At 47.2% G+C, this 25,953-nt stretch overlaps 1 protein-coding gene across 12 annotated transcripts in view; it reads left to right on the plus strand.

The window, feature by feature from the left end:
* The first annotated feature begins 484 nt into the window (after positions 1 to 484).
* The window catches only part of LOC110352453 (uncharacterized), a 56,392-nt gene continuing 30,923 nt past the window's right edge, over positions 485 to 25,953 (plus strand). For 3 of the 12 annotated variants that reach the window (XR_005267800.2, XR_011811531.1, XR_011811534.1), the window contains exons 1-4: positions 2,278 to 2,656; positions 3,396 to 5,581; positions 5,815 to 9,383; positions 13,025 to 13,132. Coding sequence is in view for 7 of the 12 variants with exons in the window: in XM_072042688.1 (XP_071898789.1) it covers positions 2,220 to 2,363; positions 2,540 to 2,656; positions 13,022 to 13,132; positions 25,157 to 25,229 (445 nt within the window). In the remaining 5 variants the exon portion in view is untranslated. Of the gene's footprint in view, positions 1,951 to 2,070; positions 2,657 to 3,395; positions 5,582 to 5,814; positions 9,384 to 13,021; positions 13,133 to 13,207; positions 19,280 to 25,156; positions 25,230 to 25,953 lie in introns of those variants that run through there. The other 9 variants (XM_072042693.1, XM_072042692.1, XR_011811532.1 and 6 more) reach the window with 8 other exon arrangements.

The following is a 25,953-nucleotide window of genomic DNA, read 5'->3' on the forward strand; positions in this document are numbered from 1 at the left end:
GAAATGCATGGAGATTAATATAATTGCTAACAAGCCTTTTCTTTCTGGCTTCTTTCAAGACTATCACAATTGTTTCCACTCCTTTCAGCAAGTAGATTGCCAAAACAAACAAACAACAGGAACCTATAGATCTGGAAGACATCCATTCCTCTGGATATATCCATATTCTAAGCACATAATGTCACCATCTAATTTTCTTAAGTGTACTCCAGCAGCATAAGACAACAGTTCAGCACTTGATTCCTTCTTAAAGCTTAACAAACAAACCACCCAAAGACACCAACAGACCTTAAGCTGGACCAGTCCCCTCTAAATAAATAAATAAATAAATAAATGCTTAAAGAAGAAAGTAAGTCTGATGGAGCTTGCTTCTATAAATAGAAGGCTGATAAGCACCACCCAAAATGCTGCATCCAATAGTTGTGTCATGGTGATGGAAGCTCACCTGCTTGACTGACTGCTGAAACGAAAGGAAAGGCTGGTAACAGAGGCTGTAATTAGAGAGAAGAAAGTATTAGAATCAGCTGGAAGCTCTGATAGGTAGCTCCCCACCTGAGTTTATGCTCCTAAAGTACTTGTTACTTGTTTTGCTCTAAATTATTATTTTTTCACTGTTCTGAGAAGAGTTATTTTCAGATCAAAAACAGCCACTGTTGCTGCATTGTAGAAAACCAAATGTGGTTATCTACAGGTGGAGTGTGTTTTTGATTGTATTGTAATTTTGAACACACAACAAAACTAAATATATATATATATTTTAAAAACAAACAAACAAACAAAGAACAACACGTGGGGAGAGCAGCTGTGGCATGGTGGCGAGTCTCTGGGAAAGCCATCGTCTGGCAGAAGAAAGCCCAGGGGGACTTTTCAGAGGTAAGAAGCCTTCAAACATATGGGGACCCATAACTCATGCACCGAGCGTGCAAGACATGTCCGTGGCACGAAGATTGAGGATGACTTCTCAGAGGTAAGCAGGTTTCCCTTTGTTTCCCTGTCCTCTCAGGAGCCCTCCTTACACTCTTTGTGCACTCTTGAGGCCCACAACTTTCATTTTTTTCCTCTACTTAGCATTCCTAGTCCCTGCTATGGGTAATAATTGCCTCACGTGACCTGAAAATTAACCTGATATTCACATTTTTAAAAAAGGTACAGTGCTGAAGAAGCTTCCAAGGTGGAGTGTAGCTATGCTACAGAAAAGATCCTGAGGCCTCAAGCCTTAGATGTTGATTGCACTGGGAAACCGGGCATGCTGACTCTGAGAGGAACAGCAGTACAGAGTGCAGAGCAGAGCAGAGGCGCTGTGGCTAAGCTCTGTGACGAGATGGGAACTTAGTTATTCTTGTGCATAACCGAGACTGGTTTCCAGCAGAATAACAATGCTATTAGCGGGGTGCTCTCAGACGCCAAAAGCAAAGATACGCTTGCCTTGGACAGACCCTGAAATGGGGCAGAAGCAACGATAGGGATGGACAGTTCTACCTCAAGGCCACCAAATGTATTTGGGCAAGTTCCAGAAGAAATTTTTGAGCAATTCCAGCTTCCAGAAAAGGTGTTCGTGTTCCTCTTGCAATATGCAATGAGAGAGGACCAAGCATACCCGGACCCTCTCGATTAAAAAAAAAAAAAAAAAAAAAAAGAAAATTTTTTTTCTTTTTTTTTTTTTAAAAAAAAGGCAACACAGAGGCAAACCTCTGCCCTAAATTGTGTAAACGCATAAAGCTGTGAGTGGCGTTTTTTTTGTTTTGTTTTTAGCTCTCACATCAGCACTGCTCCGTAAGCTGTGCCTGCCGTTCTGCTTCCGCGCACGCGCGCAGCCAGGTGGCTCGCCTAAGGCGGGGGAGCCGAGCGGCGCCGCAGGACCTCTGCGCGTGGCGAAATGGCGGCGTCCTTCTCTGAAGCGGGTCCGGGCTCGGGACGCCACGCCACATCGAAGGGCGGTGCCGCGACGAGGTTGGTGATCGGGTCGGTGCCTCCCCCGGATGGGATGGGGCGAGGCGGCGGGCGGTTCGGGCGCCACTGGATCGGTGGCTTCTGCGGAAATAGCCCTTGTGCGGGGGGGGGGGGCGGCGCCGGACCAGACCGGGCGTGCGCGGGAGTTTGCACTGCGCAGGGCTTCTGGGGGCTGGGGGAGAGGGGGGCGGGAGGAGGCGGTGGCGGCAGGGGAAGGGGAAGGGGAGAGGTGCGGTTGCGTGCGCTTGGCCGACTCCCCTCTGGGTTGGATGGGTGCTCCGTCCCGAGGCGTGCTGGGAGCTGTAGTTCTGTGGTGCCGGGCTCCGGGCCGTGGGCGGCCGGTCTTTCCCCGGGTCGGGCCGTGCGCGCCGGGAGGCGCAGGTTGCCGCTGGCTGCGAGCGCGGCTGCCGGCGGTGAGGCGAGCGAGAACTATGGGGGGTGCCTCCCCGGAGCGTCGGGCTGGGAGAGGTCGGGGTTGCGGCGGCCGGGCGCGGGTCCTCGCTGCGCTTGATCATTGGACTGTGCCTCGGAGGTTTTCCTCTCCCTGCGTTCTGACAGCCGGCTCTCTCCATGTTCTGCGGTTCACCAGGGCAGAAGCAGCTCCCCGGCGCTAGGACCCCTGCGGGGTTTGTTGCCGAGTGAGGGTGGTACGGCAGGTAAACTGAGGAAGGCTGCAGCTGGTGTGCTGCAGTCACAGGTTGTCCAGGTAAGATGTAGCGACCTTCGGGTGAAATCGAGGCGTGAAGGGGATTTTGTTGGCTCTTTAGATAGCTGTTCCTACCGAAGATCCCACAGGTCACAAAATGTAGTAGTAACCTTACAGTTTCACGTTCTGTAGCATCTTGTGAGAAACACTCTGTAGCCAATAGTTTAGACTCAGGTGAGGATCTCAGTAAAGCAGTAATTTATTCACAATTCTCCAGGCTGAACAATCCCAGCTCCCTCAGCCGCTCCTCGTAAGACTTGTTCTCCAGACCCCTCATCAGCTTTGTTGCCCTTCTCTGGGCTCTCTTGAGCACCTCGATGTCCTTCTTGTAGCGAGGGGCCCAAAACTGAACACAGTACTCGAGGTGCGGCCTCACTGGAGCCGAGTACAGGGGGACAATCACTTCCCTAGACCTGCTGGCCACACTGCTTCTTACACAAGCTGGGATGCTGTTGGCCTTCTTGGCCCCCTGAGCACACTGCTGGCTCATATTCAGCTGACTATCAACCATCACTGCCAGGTCCTTCTCTGCCAGGCAGCTTTCCAACCACTCAGCTCCCAACCTGTAGCGCTGCTTGGGGTTGTTGCGCCCCAGGTGCAGGACCTGGCCTTGTTGAACTTCACAGAGTTGACCTCAGCCCCTCAGTCCAGCCTATGTAGATTCTCTTTCAGAGCCTTCCTACCCTCAAGCAGATCAACATATGCACCTAACTTGGTATCATCTGTGAACTTACTGCAGGTACACTCGATCCCCTCATCCAGATCATCGATAAGATATTAAAGAGGACTGGCCCCAGTACTGAACCCCAGGGGACTCCATTAGTGACCAGCCTCCATCTGGATTTGACTTCATTCACCACAACTCTTTGGGCCTGGCTACTCAGCCAGTTTTTAACTCAACGAAGTGTATGTCAGTCCAAGCCATGAGCGTAATGATAGTGAAAGTGATTTCACTCTACCAAATAAAAACATAAATTACTTTTTTTGACTGTCTTGAAATAATGGTATTAATAAGAGGTGGGAAAACCAGAACTGTTGCATTTCTAGAATTTTAGGTGGCCTGAGAAACACACAGCATGCACTAGGGTAGCTGCACGAAAGTATCTCAAATATGGGCTCTTGCAAACAGAAAGACCTCTGGGAGGTTACTGATACTTGGTCAGAGTGGGCTGACTCAGCCATCATCCTGCCTTTGTAATATTTCATAGCAGTTTTGCGATATTGCAGGTCTTCAGCTCATGGAAGACTTTTCTTCCAGGGATTTTCCTTACTGCTTTTACTTCAAACATTACCAGGAAACAAAGTTGGAAGTTCTCACGTGTCCCCTCAAGGCTAGGAGCTGGTTACCCAGCAAGAGGCTTCCTTAAGTCATGAGTTCACTAGCTGATTAAATAACTGGCCTGGGGCAGGAGCATGTGGGACAAAATACTGCGGACAGCACAATCCACGCATTTGGTTGCTTAATGGCACTGAGCTATGCTTTTGTAGCAGGACTGTGTCAGAAGTAGCAGTAATCCAGGGAAATGACGCAAACCTGGAGGTAGGCGGTCAGCTTTGTGAGCAGGGAGTGCTGGTGTGGTCCTGCTCCCCTGACTACACCTGTGGGAATTAAATAGGAGAAGGGAGTATGGATGTGGTATTTCAGCCCTTTCAGGGAGCTGAACATCACCTGAAAAGATGATGACATCCCTGCCCTGAAGGACCTGCCTGCCACAGTCTGTAGCATTGTGTGCATTTGTAGATTGATGGACCTGAGAGTAGAGCACTGTGGGATGCTGGGGCTAGGATTTGATTTGGGGATTCTCCCCTCCCCTCCCCCAGCCCCACGAGCTTATGTTTTATGTTTAAGCTTGGGAAATAAAACAGGAAAGCCTTACAGAGCCTCAGCTCCACCTAGGAACGAATAGCAGTGTGTTTGCTTCTGGAAGAACTTCCCACTGCTGAGGATGGATGGGGTGGATCCCAAAATGAGGGGGTTGTGTGAGAGCTGGTGATAGTGCCAGCAGGACTCCACAGCTGACAAGAGACATCGTTGGTTTTGATGTCCATCACAACAGAAAATGCTCATCTCATTCAGTTTGGGGAGGTATCAAACTCACAGACAAACAATATCAGTGAGGCTCTGTTATGCAGTCATGGTGAAAGTTTAACATAGTAAAGAAACAGTGTGTATTAGGTAAGGTGAAAAAGGGAGACACGCCTCCAAGAAGTCCCATTTTTTTGGTCTTTAAGCTTTTTTTTTTTGGGGGGGGGGGGATAGGGGGAAAGAGATGAATATTACCCTCCAGAAAGGTTACCAAATCCATGTCTAAAAAGGTCAGCTGCTAAAGCTTTTATAAATGATCTTTGCACTGCAAGTTTCATTTTTCATGAAGCCAAATTGAGATAAATCCAAAAATGTCTATGGGTTTAAAAGAATGCTTACTAAAATATTCTTGTCATTCACAATAATAATGGAGTGAATGAACTTGTTCCACACAGTGACCTTACTTTTTTTTTTTTTTGGATTCCAGCAAACTGTGTACAATCCCAGGAGTACAGTGTTGTGTAGCATTGTCATTCTGCTCCACCACTCTAATGTCTAACAAAGTAATGCTTTCTGGATGTTGTCTACAAATTCTTTCCTTACTTATGTAAGAAGTCAATGCATATATTGCATAGTTTGTCATAGAGCATAGCTGAAGTACTGTTTTATTTATATTTATGAAGACAGCAGAATCAGAGATAGCAGCTCGGCGACTCCCCCCGAGAAGGCCATTAAGATAAAACAGTTAACTTTCTACCATATATTAAAAAGCCTGGAGGAATTAGCATAGCTTGCAGAAAATTATGCTGGAAAGAGATGATATTTGACAGCAATCATGAAAATGTCATCTTTTTACCAAGAATGATGAGAACTGATGCGTCTGCCCTGTGTTTGGATAGGTAAGTGAGTTAAGAGGAGCTGAGCATAGTTTGCAGGGGAATTGGGAAATGAAAGATCATTTAACCTCTTTTCCATGCATTTATAATCCCATACTTTTGTTATTATCTGGAATTTTTAATGTAACTCTCTATTTCAACTGGTTCAGTTATATGGATAGCAGCTAACTATAAAAAGAACTGAAATCCTGAAGTGTCCTTGGAGCTGCTAACTCTACCTCTATATGTTCCCTAAGAAAATGTCACAGATTTAAAGACGGTGTGTATTAAATGAAGGATGAGAAGAAACACCTTTTTCGGATACTTGCACTCCTCTTCTTCAGCTCGTGCAGAAGGCTGACAGCCTGCCTCACTCTCATTAGTGCTGTCCCACCAGCTCCTTTAGGAGCTCAGCACTGCGTTTGGCCTGCTGCAGTCTTCCCAATCCCCTCATTTCTATGCTGCAACACCAACATCCACTAGAAGTCAGGTAGGATCTGAAGACCTTTGACACTGCTAAATGATCAAACCTCAGCTGTCAGTTTTAGCCCTTTGTATTCCAGTTGTTTGCTTTGCTGGGCGATGGTTTCAATTTTTTTTATTTTGTAATACGTTCTTTGTAGAGGTTATTTTAAGCAGACAAGTAGGTAGCCTCCTTCCTTCAGTGGATTTTTGCGGGTTTTGGCTGAGCTTTGCACATCTGAACAATTGCCCATTGGTTGTTCTGGTCTTGACACATCTCTAAAAACTTTGTCTGCCTCTCCTCTTTGTGTATTAAGATGCACATTCGTGCAAAAATAATGTATGCTTAAAGATGCCCAGTGGTTTGGGGGAATTTTCAGCGTTTCACATATAAGGTTTCATGTTTACTTAACTACTTAAGTGTAGTCCTGGCTTTAAGCTTAGGTGTAGCTAATGATTGTTACTCAAGTGGTTATAAAGTTTAAAATGTTTGTTTGTATATATATAGATGAAACTGAGTCTGTGGAGTGAAAGACTTTTCTGCTTGTTGCATATACTCGTGTATCAGCAGGCTCATATGCAAGCTGATCGAAACTGGATGCCAAGCTGTGCCTTTTTTGTTGCCTGGAATATGCAATCTGTGCGCCTTGGGTGTACCTTGTCTATTAACTATCTTTCACATTGTGCCACTCCATTAATAATATGAGTGGATGTACCCAGCACCACCTTGGGGCTACATAGAATGTGGAAATTTCTAGTATGTTAAGGTTACTCTGCTAACAAAACTGACTTACTAGCTGCTTGCTGTTTCTGTGTTTTTTTTTTTGTTTGTTTGTTTGTTTTTGTTTTTTGTTATTCTTTTCAGTAGTCTCCCCAAAAGTTTTTGTGGACATGTTGTGTATCTTTGCTATTCTTCCAGGATTCATTTGTCAGGAAAGATGACCATGAAATCTGAGGGTTGTGGACAACCATCTACCAGATGGTTGTTGCAGATGCCTTTGATCACGTTATTTGTCCTTTTAGCTTGCTCTTTCCTTTATCTTGAGTTGAATTTTTTTGCAGTGCTATGTTTGCAGTGGTCATATTGCTGCTGAGGTGCATTTAATTAAAAGCGATTTTAACGGTAATTGTGAATTCACTGAGTGTGGCTTTGTATAATGACTCCCATGATCATAACATTTTTTTCCATTGTCACAGATATGAGAAAAGTTCTTTCCAGCGAGATGTAGAAGGAATTAATTATACCTCTGCCTCATCCTGTGAGACCAGGAGACATGGAGTAATTGTAAGCTGCGATTCTCAGGAGACATATTAAGAGTCTTGGGTTCCTTCTCTGCCTGCCCCCCAAGGCCTTTGGGATGAGAAATCTTAGGCTTTATGTTTTTCCCTGTGAAATACTGTTGTGTTAAGGGGTGTAGCTGACTAACTGTTATGGGTCTGGTCGGATTCAGGTTACTGAACTATAATGGCTAGTATGGCTGTATTGGGTCTGGCTGGAATGTTAACTTTCCCAGCAGCAGCCCATACAGTGCCGTACTCTGTACTTGTAGCTGGAACAGCAGTGTTATCACACCAGTGTTGTGTCTGCTGCTGAGCAGCAGTGGCACAGTATTAGGCCTTTCTCTAACCCTCCTAGGGGATGGGCAAAAAGTGAGGAGAGAAACATCACTAGGGCAGCTGACCTAAACCAATCAAAGGGATATTCCATACCATGTGATGTCACACTCAGCAATAAAAGGTGGAAACAGGAAGAAGAGGGGAGGGGTGGGCTCTCATTTGGAAGACGGCGGTCCTGCTCTCGAACACCGGCTGCGTGCGTTGAGGCCTTGCTTCAAGGACGTGGTCAATCATCGCTCATTTGTGGGAAGTAGAGAGTAATTTCTTTCCTCTGCACTTCCATATAGCCTTCATTTATTTTGTTTGTTTGTTTTCCTCCCTTCTTTTTATTTTCCTTTTTTTCCCCTCCCTTTCCCCTTTCCCTTTTTATTTTCCCCTTAGTTAAATTGTTTAGTTCATGGTAGTCTTTATTTAATTGTTATAATTATTTCCCTTTAATTAAATTATCCTTATCTCAACCCGTGAGTTGTTCTTTGCTTTACTTCTCCCCCTCCTCATCTAAAGGAGGGGGAGTGAGAGAGCGGTTGTGGGGTTTAGCTGCCCAGTACGGTAAAACCACCACAATGGCACTGTATGGGCTGCTGCCGGGAAAGTTAACATTCCAGCGAGACCCAGTACGGGGGGTCTTCTATAATCACAGCCCCTTTATTAATCTGATTGGTCCCTTTTCTTATCTCTATTTACCTTTTTCAGTTACTTAGATACTTTACTGATTACATTGGATTTCAGTGGTTTGAAAACTATTCATTCACCTAGCAATAATCTCGCAGATACCCATAATACTTATCTTGACTATCTCTTGTTTAGATTAAATAAACATTTGCGGTATGCATTTCTAGTAGCAATACTGGATTCACTACCAAGACACCTGCTGCTATGTTAATGTTTACCAAGAGCTGGGGTAGGGAAAGCTGCAGGGGGTAGGCGGGTGGTTAGGAAGCACAGATGGGGCTGTGGGATGGTGGCTAGGAGCATCTTGCCCCGGAGCATGCCGGGAGTTGTGGTCTTGGGGCTCTGGCCTTCTGGTCGGCCACATTGGTTTCCGGAACATGCTGGGAACGGTAGTTTCGAGTTGCCACTCGGCACGGGGCCATTTAGGATGGGCAGGTACTTCCTCCGCGCCAGTGGAGCGGGGTGCCTTTTCTGGTAGTTTCCGTCTGGTGTTCCCTTAACGAGCATACGGCCTGGGAAGCCGTGCCCGCTGTTCTGCTTCCGCCCATGCACAGAGCGGGCTGGCGCCGCTTTGAACAGCGAGCGGTGCTGTAGGCAGAGTCGCTGCATGGCGCGTCGCTCTCTGCTGCCACCTGCTGGTGAGAGGGAGGTACTGCAGGCGGAGACGACGCGCATGCGCTATAGTAATTGCCAAGATTGGTGCCCCGCAGCATGCTGGGAGTTGTGGTCTTTGGGCTCCGAGCTTACATTCGGCCACTTTGGCTTCTGTGGCATGCTGGGAAATGTAGTTCCACGTTGCCGCTCGGCTTCCAAGTCAGGAGCAACATGGAGACGGGTAGGAAGGGTAGTTGTTTCCTCCGCACCAGTGGACCGGGGTGCCTCTTTGCTGCTTTCATGTGGTTTTCCGCACGGATCCCACTGCTTGTGTTAACGATAAAACGTTTTGAGAAGCCGTGCCTGGTTCCACGCAAGGGGACGGGGAAAAAGCAGTGCAGCCAGCGGGGCCCGGCGCGCATGCGCGGTAGTGGTGCGTCGCCCTATGCCGCCACCTGCTGCTGGGAACGTGATACTGCAGGTGAAGCAGCTGGGGCAGGGAAAGCCCCGGCGGGGGGTGGGGTGGGGCGTCGGGCTGCAGGGCGGGAAGCTGGGGGCTGGCTCCGGGGTATCCGCAGAGCCAGGTGACCTGAGGGGCTTGCTGGGAGTCGTGGTCTTTGGGTTTTGAGCTTCCTGTTGTTATAAATTAAGTCTCAACTCAATCTGAAATTAGTAATATTTGTAAAAGAAATATTTATCAAAGGTATAAAAAGCAAGTAAACAGCGCTGTGTGTGCGGGGAGTCTACGCTCCACCAACACGTACACACAAACATCAAACATTCTAAATATACAGAACATTGCTTTTACATACTAAACCCGAGTATGCATATACAATCAGAAAAGGTAACAAACAATCCTTTAAGTTCCATGACTTAACAGTCTCCATTTTCCATTCCTTTTCCTGATTACAAACAGGTCTCCATTTTCCATTCCTTTTGAACACTATGTCTTGCTTTAAGTTGTCAAGCAACTCGGTCTTTGGGCCTTATGTATCCCGTTCTTCCCAGATTGAAGAAAAGCATATCCATCTCCTTTTCAAGGCCAATGAGGCCTGGGTCAAAAGGCACATCCAGGTCACCAGGGGGCGGAACAGCAAAAGCTTTTGACGGCTGTAGCAGCAGAGGGGCCGATGGCGTAGCAGTAAACGAGCCCACAGCTCCCTCACTGTCTGGCAAACCACACGTTTCTGACTGTGGTCCCACACAGCTCTTTAAGGCCTCAGAGACTGCTCACCAGGTGCCAAGCAATTCCACTGCAACCTTGTCGTTTTTAGTTGCAGAGTCCCATACCTTGACCCATGGTCCCATATTGTACCCTTGGTCCCATATTTCAGGGTCATAAACTGTCTGATTGTTAATAAGGATAATAAGCTGTAAAGTTATCAGGACAGTCTTTGTTTCTAAGGACGTATGATTCCCCATAATGTGCAACTGCCCAGTGAGGGGCAGTTGTGTGCGCGGGTCTGCTTCTCTCAGCTTGAGCTTCTTTCCAGCTCCGGTGCATCCATTTCCAGCAACTTTCAGTACAAGCTTCTCTGAGCGGTTTGCTGAGTTTGGCCGAACCCATCTTCATGAGGCAATCAAAGTGTTCCCGTCCTGGTCTCCATTCTGCTAGCCTGTTCCTTTTCATTCCTTTTTCCTGCTTCTTTATTGATGACATAACTTCATCGTGTTGCCTTTTTTTTAAATTTTTTTTATCTTGAGGATAGGCTCCCCTCTTATACCCTTCTCCCCACAGCAGTCCTTTTCAAAAACAACTTTTCATTGGTCAAACAACTTTGCAAATAACAGCAATGGCAAACACCCAGAAACTTTGGTTGGAGAACAAGCAACCCGAGACTGCATGGAGTCACCTTTCTTTGTGCCCTCTAAACTCTTTTATATTCCTGATGGCCTCATCGTTAAGAGTCTACTGTTATCATTAACCATGGGGTTTGCCGACCCCCATGGCACACTCCCACATCTCCTCCTTCTTTATTAATAGCAACTATTTTCTCGACAAGAATTACTACTCCATATACATGTATAACATTGTCGACCATGTTGGTTTCCATGGCATGACGGGAAACGTAGTTCTTCACATTGCTGCTCAGCTTCCTAGCTGGGAAGTGCACGTTGCTCATAGCAGTTATTTCCTCCCTGAGACAACGTGGGGTGTGGTTTTCCATGCGGTTCGCACTGCTTCCATTATTGAGAAAACTGTTTGGGAGGCTGTGTCTGTCATTCTCGGGATGAGGGCGGTAGCGCCCTCTGCCACCGCCTGCTGGCGAAAAAAATCAGTAACGCAGGCAGAGCCATGTAGGACTTCTCAGAGGTAAGCCTTCAATGGACGGGGACATCTAAACTCGTGCACCGAGCATGCGAGACAAATGTCCGTGGCACGAAGATCAAGGATGACTTCTAAGAGGTAAGCGGCTTTCCCTTTGTTTCCTTGTCCTCTCAGGAGCCCTCTTTACAATCCTTATACACATTTCAGGCTCACAACACTCCTTTTCTCTTCTACTTAGTATTCCTAGTCCCTGCCTAACCTGACCCCCTCCCCCCCAAACACACTTTCTAAGGACCTACATGCTTTGCTCCTCCTGAGGTCCTACAGGTCCCTTAAATCTGCACAGTGTCCTTTCCGGCTTGTAGTGTGCCACTATTTTTTCCCTGCTTCTTTTGAGAATGTCTGTACCCTTCTCAGATCTTGATTGGGTTGACTTTTTTGGACTCATCTGCATAGTTTTGGACCCATCTGCATTGTTTTTTAGATAGTCTACTAACATACGTTACTGCTTCTGTGAGTCATTTTACACTTCAATATAGTATTTTTGTGGTTTGTAATCTGCTACACTCCTAGATTATTTCTACCTATGTAAATAAAAATTTTGGCTAATTACAGTCAAAACCAGTTTTCGTTACCTACTTGGTCACGTTGTCATTTCAATGATCAGAACTGAAGTAAAAGCACAGGAATTGCTGTTTTTAGTAACACTCCACACACTGTTGAGCTAAGCCAAATAAAAAACACAGCTGCTGCTCCTCCTGCTCTCTTTATCCCTTCCTGTGCTTTGCCCCTCCTCTTTCCCAGGTGATTGGGCCAGGATGCTGGGTGGGGCCTGATGGTATACATGGGAATATAAATGTTGTTTTTGCAGAGTTATATTGTTTAGAGGAAAGGAATGTGGTATTGAGATATGTGTGCAGTGATAAGAAAGCTTAGCAGGCGACCTTGTAAAATGCAGACAACCAGACTCCTTAGGACAATTAGGTGAAAATCACGGTGTCAAGTCAGATAAGTGAAGAAACATTACCACTTCAAGCAGTAAAAATGTCAAAAGAAATTTGAAATTTAACAGGCCAGCAACTGAAGGCCATGCATTGTTTGTGAAGCATCAGGTAGATTGTGAACCTGGACTACCCACTCAGTGGGGAAACAGGGGAGGGTCCTGTCATCAAAAAGTATATAAATTGTGTTATGGAACTAGTAGACGCGCTCTCTCCTGCTTGTGGGGCGCCTGCCATTGCAATTGCGAATAAATTACTGCTTCACTGAGATCCTCGCCTGAGCCTAAGTTATTGGCTACAGAGTGTTTCTCACATATATGAACCGCAGGTGTCCTATCAAAGAGCTCTTTCTGCCTGAGCTGCTCTTTGGGGTAAGTGCTTTGCTCTTCCTTCAGTCAGTTGCAGGTTGTGTTTTTTTTGTTTTTTTTGGGGTGTGGGTCAGAGTCTATGGGTTGATGTGTTTCCAAGTTGAAAGAGATAAGTATATCTACTTAAGGTAAAATCTAGTAGGATCATTTAAAGTAAATCAATCTATATAATAGTAGGTGCCTTTATCACATGCAGTTCTTCCTCAGGTGAGTAATTCTTATAGTAATTCCTATAGCATAAATAATTCTTTCCCGTGTTTCATTCATGATATTTGTAGTGTGCCTTTTTATGTGTGCGTTTGGCCTGGAGCTGTCCTGCCTGGCAATTAGTGATGGTAGCTAATGTGGTGGTACGTCAGTGCAATAATACATTGTCCTGACTATTTTGGAAAAGACATCTGGTCTGTCTCTGGGTGAATAATCAAGCTCTGGGTGAGTACTCAAGGGCAGCTGGCACAGAGTCTTTTTTTCTTTTTTCCAGCAGCAGGTAAACCTTAGGAGGAACTGGTCAAAGGAAACAGTGCTTTCTGGAACTGTCAAGTTCTTGTTCGGCAACTCAGTGACTAGTTTGATCTACTTCTCAGGTGTAGAGGTAAGTGGACTGCTCTTTTGAAATGATAAAATGAAAAAGATGAAGTTTGTCAAATGTGGCAGTGCCTGTCTGCAGTCTCTTAATTGCTTTTGCTAGTGGTGGATAACACTTATAAGGAATCGGTCAAAGGAAAGAGCGCCTTCTGGAACTGTGAAGCTTTGCATTGGTAACTCAGTGACTGGATTGACCTACTGTTCATCTCCAGAGGGATGCAGACTGCTGTTTTGAAATAAAAAAAAAAAAAAAAAAAATATGGCACTGCTTTATGTGCTTTATGGAACCCAGATGACCGCCAATCTATGGTGCCTGGAGGACCACTGCTCTGCATGGCAGTTAAAAGAATTTGATTTGGAGACAGAGAGCAGCAGAAGTAAAACAGCTGGGAAGAGATAGGTATTGCAGTAGGTAGAGTGTGGTTATGAGGTACCTCAGAGTGTGCTTTTCATCTTGTTTCTGCCATTCCCTGGTATAGTCCTGGAGAGGTGAATTCCCCATGTTGTGGAGTGGTGCAAAAAGTTTTTTTTGACAAAACTAAAACAACCCCTACTATCATCCTTATTGGCATTGGGAACTAGCCAATGGCAAGTTTCAAAGGTGTTACCGAGATGGGAAAATGCAGAAGACCAAGACCACAAACTAATAATAGATGCACTTAGTATGGTTCAAGATAATGTATCCTTAGCTCTTAGTTGTATGCAAGCACAGTTATGGTTGCAGGCAACAGCTGCCTTGATCTTTAGGGAGGGAAGTGAAGGCATTTTTCTGGCTGAAGTCCGAAAGACTGTTTGGGACAATGCCAATGATTTTGAGAAGAAGTTCCAGTCTTGGTGGACCCTGGTAAATTTTACTTATGATCCCATTTGTTAATATGGCTACTGCCTTTGTGCTTACTATACGTAATGCCACAGTTTATCCACCCAATCATTGCATTAGGATTAAACCATGAGAAGACAGTGCTCTATCCTTTGGAGCACAGAACATGGGCACGGATGGAGAATGGGAAATGGCAGTCTGTAAATCTAGAATCATGTGTTACCCGGGAACAACAAGGATTTATTTGTGAAAGCAATACAATTGATGCTGAGGATGTATGTTTTGACACGGAGCAAGGTGTCTGCCACTTTGAAATTCATCCAAATACTAGTCAAAAGACTGTGCTTGTATATATAGGTCAAGGCTGTGTGTGTTTAAGAACTGCTTGTGATTTTGTAGAAATAGATAAGGAGAACATAACTCTCCGTAGCAAAAATCATTCTAACTTCTGTATTTGTAACTTTGTCAGAATCATCGGGTGTGATTTTCTATATTTGGCACCAGTGGTATCCCACCAGCTGGTCAAGTCTAACAACACAATGTATCGTAAGTTATTACCTACACCTATTGGGATGAACCTCACACTAGTGAAGCAACTAATAAAAACACCAACACCTGATTAAAATTTTAAAAGGCAGTCAGGAAAATGGAGAGAAGACTCTAATCACTGTCCATCATGATACAAAGGAAATAAGCAGAGTTTTGCAAAGAGTAAAACAAGACACAAATCACAACTGGTGGGATACACTCTTTAGATGGTTGCCAACTGCAAATGAAATTTTGAACACACTGAGTCACCCAATTATTGTTTTATTGATATTAGTTGGTATAAGTTTAATATTGTCTTTTGTATTACTTGTTTGGAATTGGAAATTGTTACAACGAATGTCCATGTTAACCTCCTTGACAAATGTGCATGGCACGGTATTGAGGGGTACATATCATAAAGAGTGGGAAGAAAAATCATAGAATCATAGGATATCCTGAGTTGGAAGGGACCCTTAAGGATCATCAAGTCCAACTCTTTACACCGCACAGGTCTACCCAAAAGTTCAGACCATGTGACTAAGTGCACAGTCCAATCTCTTCTTAAATTCAGACAGGCTTGGTGCAGTGACCACTTCCCTGGGGAGCCTGTTCCAGTGTGCAACCACCCTCTCTGTGAAGAACCCCCTCCTGATGTCAAGCCTAAATTTCCCCTGCCTCAGCTTAACCCCGTTCCCGCGGGTCCTGTCACTGGTGTTAATGGAGAAAAGGTCTCCTGCCTCTCGACACCCCCTTACGAGGAAGTAGTAGACTGCGATGAGGTCTCCCCTCAGCCTCCTCTTCTCCAGGCTGAACAGGCCCAGTGCCCTCAGCCGTTCCTCGTACGTCTTCCCCTCCAGGCCTTTCACCATCTTCGTAGCCCTCCTCTGGACACTCTCCAACAGTTTCATGTCCTTTTTATACTGTGGTGCCCAGAACTGCACACAGTACTCGAGGTGAGGTCGCACCAGCGCAGAGTAGAGCGGGACAATCACCTCCCTTGACCTACTAGCGATGCCATGCTTGATGCACCCCAGGACACGGTTGGCCCTCCTAGCTGCCAGGGCACACTGCTGGCTCATATTCAACTTGCTGTCTACCACGACCCCCAGATCCCTCTCTTCTAGGCTGCTCTCCAGCGTCTCATCGCCCAGTCTGTATGTGCAGCCAGGGTTTCCCCGTCCCAGGTGCAGGACCCGGCACTTGCTCTTATTGAACTTCATGCGGTTGGTGATCGCCCAGCTCTCCAACCTATCCAGATCCCTCTGCAAGGCCTTTCCACCCTCAACACAGTCCACAACTCCTCCAAGTTTGGTGTCATCAGCAAACTTGCTCAAAATACCTTCTATTCCTACATCCAGATCGTTTATAAAAATATTGAAAAGTACCGGCCCTAAAGTGGAGCCTTGAGGGACCCCACTGGTGACCGCCCGCCAGCCTGGCGCAGCGCCATTTACCATAACCCTTTGGGCCCTGCCCGTTAGCCAATTGCTCACCCATCGTATGATGTTTTTATTTAGCTGTATGGTGGACATTTTGTCCAGTAGGATCCTATGGGAAACCGTGTCAAAAGCCTTGCTGAAGTCCAAAAAAATCACATCAGCTGGTTTCCCTTGGTCCACCATACGGGTGATCTTATCATAAAAGGAAATCAGGTTAGTTAGGCAGGACCTACCCTTCACAAACCCATGCTGGCTGGGACCAATGACTGCTTTGTCCCCCAGGTGCGCCTCAATACGTTCGAGAACCATCTTCTCCATGATTTTACCAGGCACTGACGTGAGACTGACAGGCCTGTAATTGCTAGGGTCTTCTTTCTGACCCTTCTTGAAAATTGGCACAACATTTGCCAGCTTCCAGTCTGCCGGGACCTCTCCAGACTCCCAGGATCGTTGAAAAATAATTGAGAGAGGTTCCGCGATGACGTCCGCCAGCTCTTTCAGCACCCGGGGATGAATCCCATCTGGACCCATGGACTTGTAGGGATCCAGGTGGAGTAGCAAATCCCGCACACGTTCAGGGTCGGTTGGGAGTTTGTCATCCCCACCGTCCCGGTACTCCAGCTCAGGGCACGCTGGGTCCCGAAGCCCATCATCGGCATTGAAGACAGAGGCAAAGAAGGCGTTAAGCGTCTCTGCTTTGCCTATGTCATTGTCTGTGAGGAGACCTTCCCTATCAAGGAGCGGCCCTATGTATTCTTTAGTTCTCCTTTTTCCATTCACATATCTAAAAAAACCCTTTTTATTTTCTCTCACAGACACAGCCAGCTTCAACTCTAGGTGTGCTTTGGCCACACGAATTTTCTTCCTACAAACACGAACAGCATCCCTGTATTCTTTCCATGTCACCTGGCCCTCCTTCCAGTAGCGAAACACTCTCTGTTTCCGCCTAATCTCCATAAGAATGTTCCTGGTCAGCCACGCCGGCCTCCTGCCGCGCCTGCCTGACTTGCGGTATTTAGGAATTGCCTGATCTTGTGCTTCTAGGAGGCATTGCTTAAAGAGTGACCAGCACTGTTGGACATCAAGGCCTTCAAGAGCAGTTTCCCAGGGGACCTTGCTGACTAGTTCCCTGAGCAGCCTGAAGTCCGCCTTCCCCATATCTAGGGATGAGGTTTTGGTGGCACTTTTCCTTCTGTCACTGTAAATTTTGAACTCAACCACTTCATGGTCGCTATGACCGAGGCGGCCACCAATCATCACATCTCCCACCAGACCCTCTCTGTTTTCCAGCAACAGGTCAAGGAGGGTGCCTTTCCTAGTTGGCTCCGTTAGCACCTGCACCAAGAAGTTATCATCTAGGTGCTTCATGAACCTCCTGGACTTGCTCGTGTCAGCCGTGTGGCACTCCCAGTTAACGTCTGGCAAGTTGAAGTCCCCCATAAGGACAAGGGGAGTTAATCTCGAGGCCTCTCTTAGTTCTGTAAAGAATAATTTATCGGCGCTATCGTCCTGTCCAGGCGGTCTGCAATAGACTCCCACAACGAGATCCCCTTTATTCGTTCGTCCTTTGATCCTTACCCAGAGGCTCTCAACTTTGCCATCGCCGACCTGAAGTTCCACACAGTCCAGCCCCTGCTTCACATACATCGCCACCCCACCACCTCGCCTACCCTGCCTGTCCCTCCTGAAGAGCCTGTAACCATCTATCGCAACACCCCAGTCACAGGACTCATCCCACCAGGTTTCGCTTATGCCGATGATGTCGTAGTTGCGGGACTGGGCCAGGACTTCTAGCTCATCCATTTTATTCCTCATACTGCGTGCGTTCGTGTAGAAGCATTTCAGGTGCGTCTCCTTACACTCAGCACCTTGTGGATCTAACCGAAGGACCTCACTGGCACACAGCCCCTCTGATTCTAGCGTACCATCCCTTAGATCTTCACCGGCGTGCCTGGTTTTAGCCCCTTCCCCCTTCGACTCTAGTTTAAAGCCCTATCTATCAGCCCTGCCAACTCCTGACCAAAGATCCTTACCCCTCTCCGAGAGAGGCGCATCCCATCCGGTGCCATCAGGCCCGGTGTAGCATAGACCTTCCCGTGATCAAAGAACCCAAAGTTCTGCCGGTCACACCAGTCTCGAAGCCATGAGTTTATGTGAACAGCACACCTTTCAGCCTCGATCCCCCCTATCGGAAGGACAGAGGCAAACACAATCTGCGCCCCTGATCCTCTAAGTAGTCGCCCCAAATCCCTAAAGTCTCTTTTGATCGCCTTCGGACTTCTTGTTGCTACTTCATTGCTTCCAGCCTGAAAGACCAGTAGCGGGTAGTAGTCAGTGGGCCGTACCAGGCGCTTGACTTTCTTGGCAAAGTCTCTCACCCGAGCCCCAGGGAGGCAGCAGACTTCCCTACGGGTAGGGTCAGGCCGATAAATAGGGCCCTCTGTTCCCCTAAGGATAGAGTCTCCCACAACAATAACCCTCCTGTCTTTCTTGATGGAGGCAGTCCTGAGGCGTGGAGTCGACCTCCTCGCCCTAGGCATCCTCCTGGGAACACTTGCTACCTCTTCCTCAGTTACTGGTCTGTCAAGCTCCAGGGCCTCAAACCTGTTTCATAAGGGCACCCGGGAAGGTGGGGTCAGAAGGGGAGGGCATCGCCTGCCATGTCGAGCAGGGACCTGTCTCCATTCCTCCTCAAATAATTTTCGTATTAAGTAAAAGAATTTACTAGATTTTCCAGAAAAGAGGGGAATGATATTGTATAAACTCACTTTAGGATAGAATAAATCTTGTGGTTAAAAATTAATGAGAACAAAATAGATGATATCTTGTTATCTGTCGACCTTCTGTTATGCTGAAGCATCTTGTTAATTGAAACATCCCGTTATCTGTCAACCCTCAGGCTGAGACTTGAGATAACTTGAGTCAACCTTCTGTTATGTCTTGTGAACTGAAACATCCCGTTATCTGCCGACCCTCAGTTAGGCTGAAACTTGAGATAGCTTGAGCCAACGTGGCATTTCTGCAGCTTGGAAAACAACTGATTCAGCCAGCCTTGCATTCTTTAAGCAAAAGGTGAAAACTGCATCACGAGGAAGACCTACGGTCTTCCTCCCAAAGACCACTGCCCACGTCCCGAAGACCCCAGCCCACAATTCTTGGAAGGCTTTATGCAAGCACAAGAACTGATAAGCTAATTAGCATATGAAGCGAGAGTAGGTGGGTTTAGGTAATGAATATGTATAGGCGTTAATAGAATATTCATTGTTTTGCTGTATAAATATGAGATAGTTTGTTAGTTCGAACATGCACGATGAGTGGATCCCCTGTGCATCCAGCACTGCAATAAAGAATATACCACTTAAGGAAATTTCAGCTTCGATCTTTGAATCAGTTTCTAAGGACGTATGATTCCCCATAATGTGCAACTGCTTACCAGTGAGGGGCAGTTGTGTGCGCGGGTCCGCTTCTCTCAGCTTGAGCTTCTTTCCAGCTCCAGTGCACCCATTTCCAGCAACTTTCAGTACGAGCTTCTCTGAGCGGTTTGCTGAGTTTGGCCGAACCCATCTTTATGAGGCAAAGTGTCTGTTCCCGTCCTGGTCTCCATTCTGCCAGCCTGTTCTTCTTCACTTCTTTTTCCTGCTTCTTTATTGATGACATAACTTCATCACATTGTGTTGCCTTTTTTATCTTGAGGACAGGCTCCCCTCTTATACCCTTCTCCCCACAGCAGTCCTTTTCAAAACAACTTTTCATTGGTCAAACAACTTTGAATATAACAACAGCAAACACCCAGAAACTTCCATGCCTTAACGGCTGGAGAACAAGAAACCAGCTGGAGAACAAGAAACCAGAGACTGCATGGAGTCTCCTGAATTACCCTTCTTTGTTCCCTCTAAACTCTTTTATATTCCTGATGGACTCATCGTTAAGAGTCTAATGTTATCTCAACCATGGGGCTTTCTAACCCCAATGGCCACACTCCCAAATCTCCACCTTTATTAATATCAACCATTTTCTCAACACAAATTACCACTCCATATATAATATGCCTAACTCCCCACTGTTAGGTAGAGATTTATTAGAGCAATTAGGAACAGCAATAAAATTTGAAAAAGGGGAGATTACTCTGGAGGTAAATGATCAACAATATATACAGATAATGAGTTTAGCCCAAGTCAACCTTCCAATGGAAGGAAAAGTTAATGAACAAGTTGTAAACCAGGTATACCCAGGGGTATGGGCTACTGATGTACCTGGGAGAGCTAAAAATGCCCCACCTGTTGAGATTAGGCTCAAGGAGGGAAAGCAACCAGTAAGGATCAAGCAGTACCTCTAAAGTGGGAAGATAGATGTTATAGAGCCTTAGTACTGACTAAGGAGATATTGGGGAGGCAAGGACAATCCCCAGACAAAGACTGTATATTTCGAAACAAGACACTGGAACCCATGATAAGGAAGCGGCAGACGGACAGAGAAACAAATGTAAGGACTATAAATCTCAAAACTGGACATTGGAATTCATGATAAAGATACAACAAACGGAAGAATTAGCAACAGCCAGCTCTTGCAATTAAGAAACATGCCAACTCAAGCAGAATCCTGACCAAAGGTGAAAAGTATACTGTGAGGAAGACTCGGGGTCTTCCTGCCAAAGACCACTGCCCATATCCTGAAGACCCCTGCCCACAATTCTTGGGAGGCTCTACGCAGGCGCAAGGTGCCAAAAGGCTAATTAGCATGAGAAGCGAGGGAAGACGGGGATAGGTAATGAATATGGCGCTTGTAGAATATTGATAGATTGATTGTATAAATTCAAGACTGCTTTCCGCTTTGGGTATGCACGATAGGTGGAGAGATCCCCCATGCATCCAGTGCTGCAATAAAGAATATACCACTTAAAGGAATATCAGTTTCAATCTTTGAATCAAGGGTAAGGGTTAGGGTAAGTGTTAGGATTAGGGTAAGGGTAAGGGTTAGGGTAAGGGTAAATGTAGGGGTAAGGGTTAAGGTATGGGTAAGGGTAAGCGTAAGTGTTAGGGTATGTTAAGGGTAAGGGTAAGTGTAAGCATAAGCACAAGTGTTAAGGTATGTTACGGGTAAGTGTTATGGTAAGGGCAAGTGTAAGGGCAAGTGTAAGGGTAAGGGTTAGAGTAATGGTTAGGGTAATGGTTAGGGTTAGGATAAGGGTTTGGGTAAGGGTTAGGGTAAAGATAAAGGTAAGGGTAAGAGTAAGGGTAAGGGTAAGGGTATGGGTTTTGCTTGCTGTTGGCTTACTCAGTGAATTCTGTTATAAGTTGCCCCCTTAATTAATTTTCAGACAGCATTGCATTAATAATAGAAAGGAATTTATTGAGTAAGCAACAGCAAGCAAAACAGCGCTGGGTGGCCAGGGAGTCTCGGCTCCACCAACGGCGCGCACCTCACCCCCGCCAGGGTCCCTTTGTATACCTTGGTAATTCCGGGATTACGCAGCACATCCTGGTATATTCTGCGACTGCGCACACTGTTGCTAGGGGGTCGTCTCTGTCCCTCTGGTGGTCGTGAAGATGAAGGCCGTAGTCTTCCTCGGCGTTGTGGTTCAACTTCTTTTTTTATTTGGTCATGTTGGCCCAGCGTGAGACAGGAAGGCAGGATGTTGATACACTAGTTTATCAACTTATCAGGAGATGGTTACATGAGCTTTGCAGCAGGGTCTTTAAACAAAAGAGGCAACTGAGATGCAGAAGGAGAGAAGTGGGGGGGGGTTCTCTTTTTTGTTACATTAAGCAAAAGAATTTTCATAGTGTCTAGCCAAGCATTATACAGCTCCTTACTTCAGCAGGGAGTTTTCACAACTCCCGTTCCTCAAACAGAACTCCTTGTTTTTATAATACAAAAGACAATGAACAAACATTTATTGTGTATTACAAATTCCTTTCTATGGTTAATACAATGCTCTCTGAAAAATTAAGGAGGCAATTTATAACAGGTAGAGGCCTGCTTCTGGGGGGGGGGGGGTTGGGACCTGCATCTGGGGGAGGGGAGGGGGCTATTTGTATTCCTTTGGAGCCTGGGGGGGGGGGGGGGGGGGGGGGGGGGCGGGGGAGTTGGGAGTTGCTTGTACACTGCTGAAGCCTGGGTTGGGGGGCGGGGGGTTTGGAGCTGCTTCCACACCTTTGGGGCTGGCATTGAGGTTAGGGTTTGGGTGCTGGTTGTGTACTGTAGGGGCCTGTGTTTGGGGGGGCTTGGGGGCCTGTGTCTGGGGGAGGTGTGGGAGCTGTTTGTACACCTTTGGGGCCTGCATCTGGGGGTGGTTGAGAGCTGCTTGTATATTGTAGGGGCCTGTGTATGGGGGGGGAGGGGGGGGGGCGCTTGAGGCCTGTGTCTCAGGGGTTTGTGAGCTGGTTGTACACACCTTTGGGGCTTGCGTCCATGGGGGGTTGGAGCCTGCCTCTGGGTGGGGGGTTTGGAGTTGCTGTTGCACTGTAAGGGCCTGCGTTGGGGGGGATTTTGAGGTGGTTGTACACCTTTGCGGCCTGTGTCTGTGGGGGGTCAGTGCCTGTGTTTAGGGGGTTGGGAAATGCTTGTACAATGTAGGAATCTGTTTCTGCGGAGGTGGGAGCTGTTTGTACAACTTTGGGGCCAGGATTTGGGGGTGGCTGGCAGCTGCTTGTACACTGTAGGGGCCTGTGTTTGGGGGGGCTTGGGGCCTCCCTCAGGGTAGGGGGGGGTGGGAGCTGCTTATACAGGGTAGGGGGCCTGCCTTGCAGGGGTTGGGAGCTGCTTGTAGAATTTGGGGCCCTGTGTCTGAGGGGGGGTTGGGGCCTGTGTCTCAGGGGGGTTGGGAGCTGGTTGTACACCTTTGGGGCCTGCCTGCTTTTGGTGGAGGGTTGGAAGCTGCTTGAACATGGTAGGTGGCTGCATTTGGGGGGAGGTGTTGGGAACTGCTTGTACAATGTAGGGATCTGCATCTGGAGGGGGTTGAGTGGTGCTTGTACACTGTAGGGGTTTATGTTGGGGGGAGGATTGGGAGCTGTTTGAACAGTGTGGGGGCCTGCTTTTGGAGTAGAGTTGGGATCTGCTTGTACACCTTTGGGGCCTGTGTCTGGGAGGGGTCGGGGCCTGCATCTGTGGGGGTTGGGAACTGCTTGCACACTGTAGGGACCTGTGTCTGGGGGATCTTGGGAGCTGTTTGTACACCTTTAGGGCCTGGGGGGGGGGGGGGGGAGGGTTGGCGCATGCATTTTGGAGGGTTGGGAGCTGCTTATACCATATAGGGAGCTGTGTCTGTGGGGGTTGGGGTCAGCTTGTAGAATTTGGAGTGTGAATCTGGGGGTGGTTGGGAGCTGCTTGTACAACTTTGGGGCCTATTTCTGGGGGGGCTTGGTGCCTGCATGTCGGGGGGGTTGGGGCCCATGTCTTGGGGGGGTTGGGAGTTGGTTGTACACTGTAGGGGCCTGTGTTGGGGTGGATTGGGAGCTGTTTGTACAGTGTAGGGGTCTCCCTCGCAGGGGTTGGGAACTGGTTGTACACCCTAGGGGCCTGTCTCTGGCGGGGGGGGGGGCTACTTGTACACTTTTTGGGCCTGTATTTGAGGGGGTTTGGGAGCTGCTTGTACACTTTAGGACCTATGTTCAGGGGGGTTGGGAGCTGCTCATACATTCTAGGTGCCTCTCTTTTGAGAGGGGTTGGGGCCTGCATCTATGGGTGGTTGGGAGCTGCTTGTACACTTTAGGGGCCTGGGTCTCAGAGGGGGGTCTGGGCTGTTTGTACACCTTTGTGGCCTGTGTTTGGGGGGGGGTGCCTGTGCCTGGGGGAGTTGAGAGGTGCTTGTACACTCTAGGGGCCTCCATTTGGGGGTCTTTGGGGGGAGGGAGTTGGGAGTTGGTTGTACACCTCTGCATCCCATGTCTAGGAGGGGCAGGGGGTTGGGACCTGTCTCTGAAGGGGCGGGTTGTGAGCTGCTTGTACACCTTTGGGACCTGTGTTTGGGGGGGTGGGAGGGACCTGGGTCTGGGGCCTGTGTCTGGGTGGAGTCCAGTTCTTGGGAGGGGGTGTGGGGGTGGGAGCTGCTTGTGGGCAGTTGGGGTCTGCATCTGGGTGTGGTTGGTGCCTGCTTCTGTTGGCAGTTTGGGGCCTGCTTGTAGACTTCTGCAGCCTGGGTTTGGGGGCTTTTCTGTAACATTTGGGGTCTGCATTTTTGCTTTGGGATGCATCTTGAGCTTTTGAGGCCTAGCTGTAGCATTTGGGGCCTGCATCTGGGGCTTTTCTGTAGCATTTTGGTTGCGTATTTGTGATTTGGGGCCTGTATCTAGGGTTTTGACTTTTTTGTAGTTTCCATCTTTGTGTCTGTGTGTTTCGTTGCTGGTTGTCTGGGGTTAGGGGCAGTTTGGGGTTTGGATTAAGGTCAGTATCATTAGCGTTAGGAGGTTGATAATAAGGGTTAGGGTTGTGGTTAGAGTTGTTAGGTTTAAGGGGAATAAGGATTTCAGGGTAAGGGGATCAAGGTTGTGGGAATAAAAATGTTGGTTTTGCACAGTTACATCCTTTAGAGGGAAGGAAGGTGGTATTGAGATATTCTTGCAGTGCTAAGAGAGCTTAACAGTGTGAAATGTGTTCATCTGATTTGTGTCAATATGGAACAATGCTAGGGCCGCCTGATATGATGAAATGAGACCTTCTGTCTTACATACCCTTGTATAACCACAAGTCTAAGAAAACCAGAGTGGTTAATGTATATAGTTCTTGTATCTTGCAAGGGAGTGGTCCAGCAATTCGGGTCAATAGGGGATAAGAGAACAAAGGGGTTTCAGAATAACTGCTAACTATTACAACTGCTGCATGGGACACTATGCAAGTCTCTGACATCCAGCAAAGATGGACAAAGGAGAAGGACAAGGGAAAAGCCTGGGAGGAAGACTACGAGCTTTCAGCATGAGAGACCCCCAGAGGGACCACCGGAGACTGATAATGCATGCACCAGTGGGAGGGTTCAGATTCCATGAACTAATTATAATAACCCTGCCTTTTCTAGAAGTAGTAAGGAATATGTATTAGCCTAGGAGCATAAAAACCTGGAGCCTGCTGTAACTTGTGTGCGTCTTGGTGGAGCAGAGACTCCCGGCGCACCCAGCGCTGCTTGCTTACCTCTATTCCTTTAATAAATTGTAAACTTTAATTGCAATCCTATTTGGGACCCAGTCATTTATTACAACTGGGTGCTTGTCCGGGACGGCTTTGGTTCCTGAATTCTGATTTGGTCTAGGAGAGGCGCCCCACCATTTGGTGGCTGTTTTCGAATCGGGTCGGGACTAATGGCATCTTGAACCTGAATGAAGGTAAGCAAAGTTTTTGATTATTTTTTTAGCTCCCTTGCCAGCTGCAGCACTATATTTTGCCCGTAATTCTGCATGTGAAGATCTGAAGGACGACGACGGAGTCCTAAGTATTTAAAGTGTACACCGTTCGGTTGGGTGGGGTTCGGTTGCCTGTGTGTGTAAGAGTGTGACTGAGATGGAACTTAGTTCCAAAGCGATTGTGGAGGTCTTCTAACTGCGGTTCCAATCTCCCCCACAAGGGACGTGGCCGGTGAAGGACCGAAGTGATTCCTATAGGATTTGTGGGTGGGTGATAGGTCCTAAACCCTTTGCAAGACACTCTTACTAAGGTAACCAAGGGCTGTGGGAATTGCCATAGTAAAATTGCAAGATGGGTCAGACAAAATCGAAGACCAGGGACCAGGAGAAAGGGAGTAAATTACCAGTCATACCACCAGAAAGTCCATTAGGAATAACAATTAGAAATTGGAATTATAGGGACCCCAGAAAAGGAAAAAGTAAATTAAAAATGGTCCAGTATTGTGTGATAGAATGGCCAAAGGAGCCTTTAAGACCACATGTCTTTCGGCCTTTTTTTTGGATCCTTTGAAGGCTGGATTTGCCAGGCCTTAAATATCCATGTTAATTCAAAGGAACCTTTTAGCCAGGAAGAAAGTGATTATGCAGGATTATGGATCAGGAGGACTTCACGTCCTTTTCCAGCCTCAATATTTACACTAAAAGC

This window comes from Anas platyrhynchos, chromosome 9, assembly GCF_047663525.1.
Source record: "Anas platyrhynchos isolate ZD024472 breed Pekin duck chromosome 9, IASCAAS_PekinDuck_T2T, whole genome shotgun sequence".
Classification (NCBI taxonomy): Eukaryota; Metazoa; Chordata; class Aves; order Anseriformes; family Anatidae; genus Anas; species Anas platyrhynchos.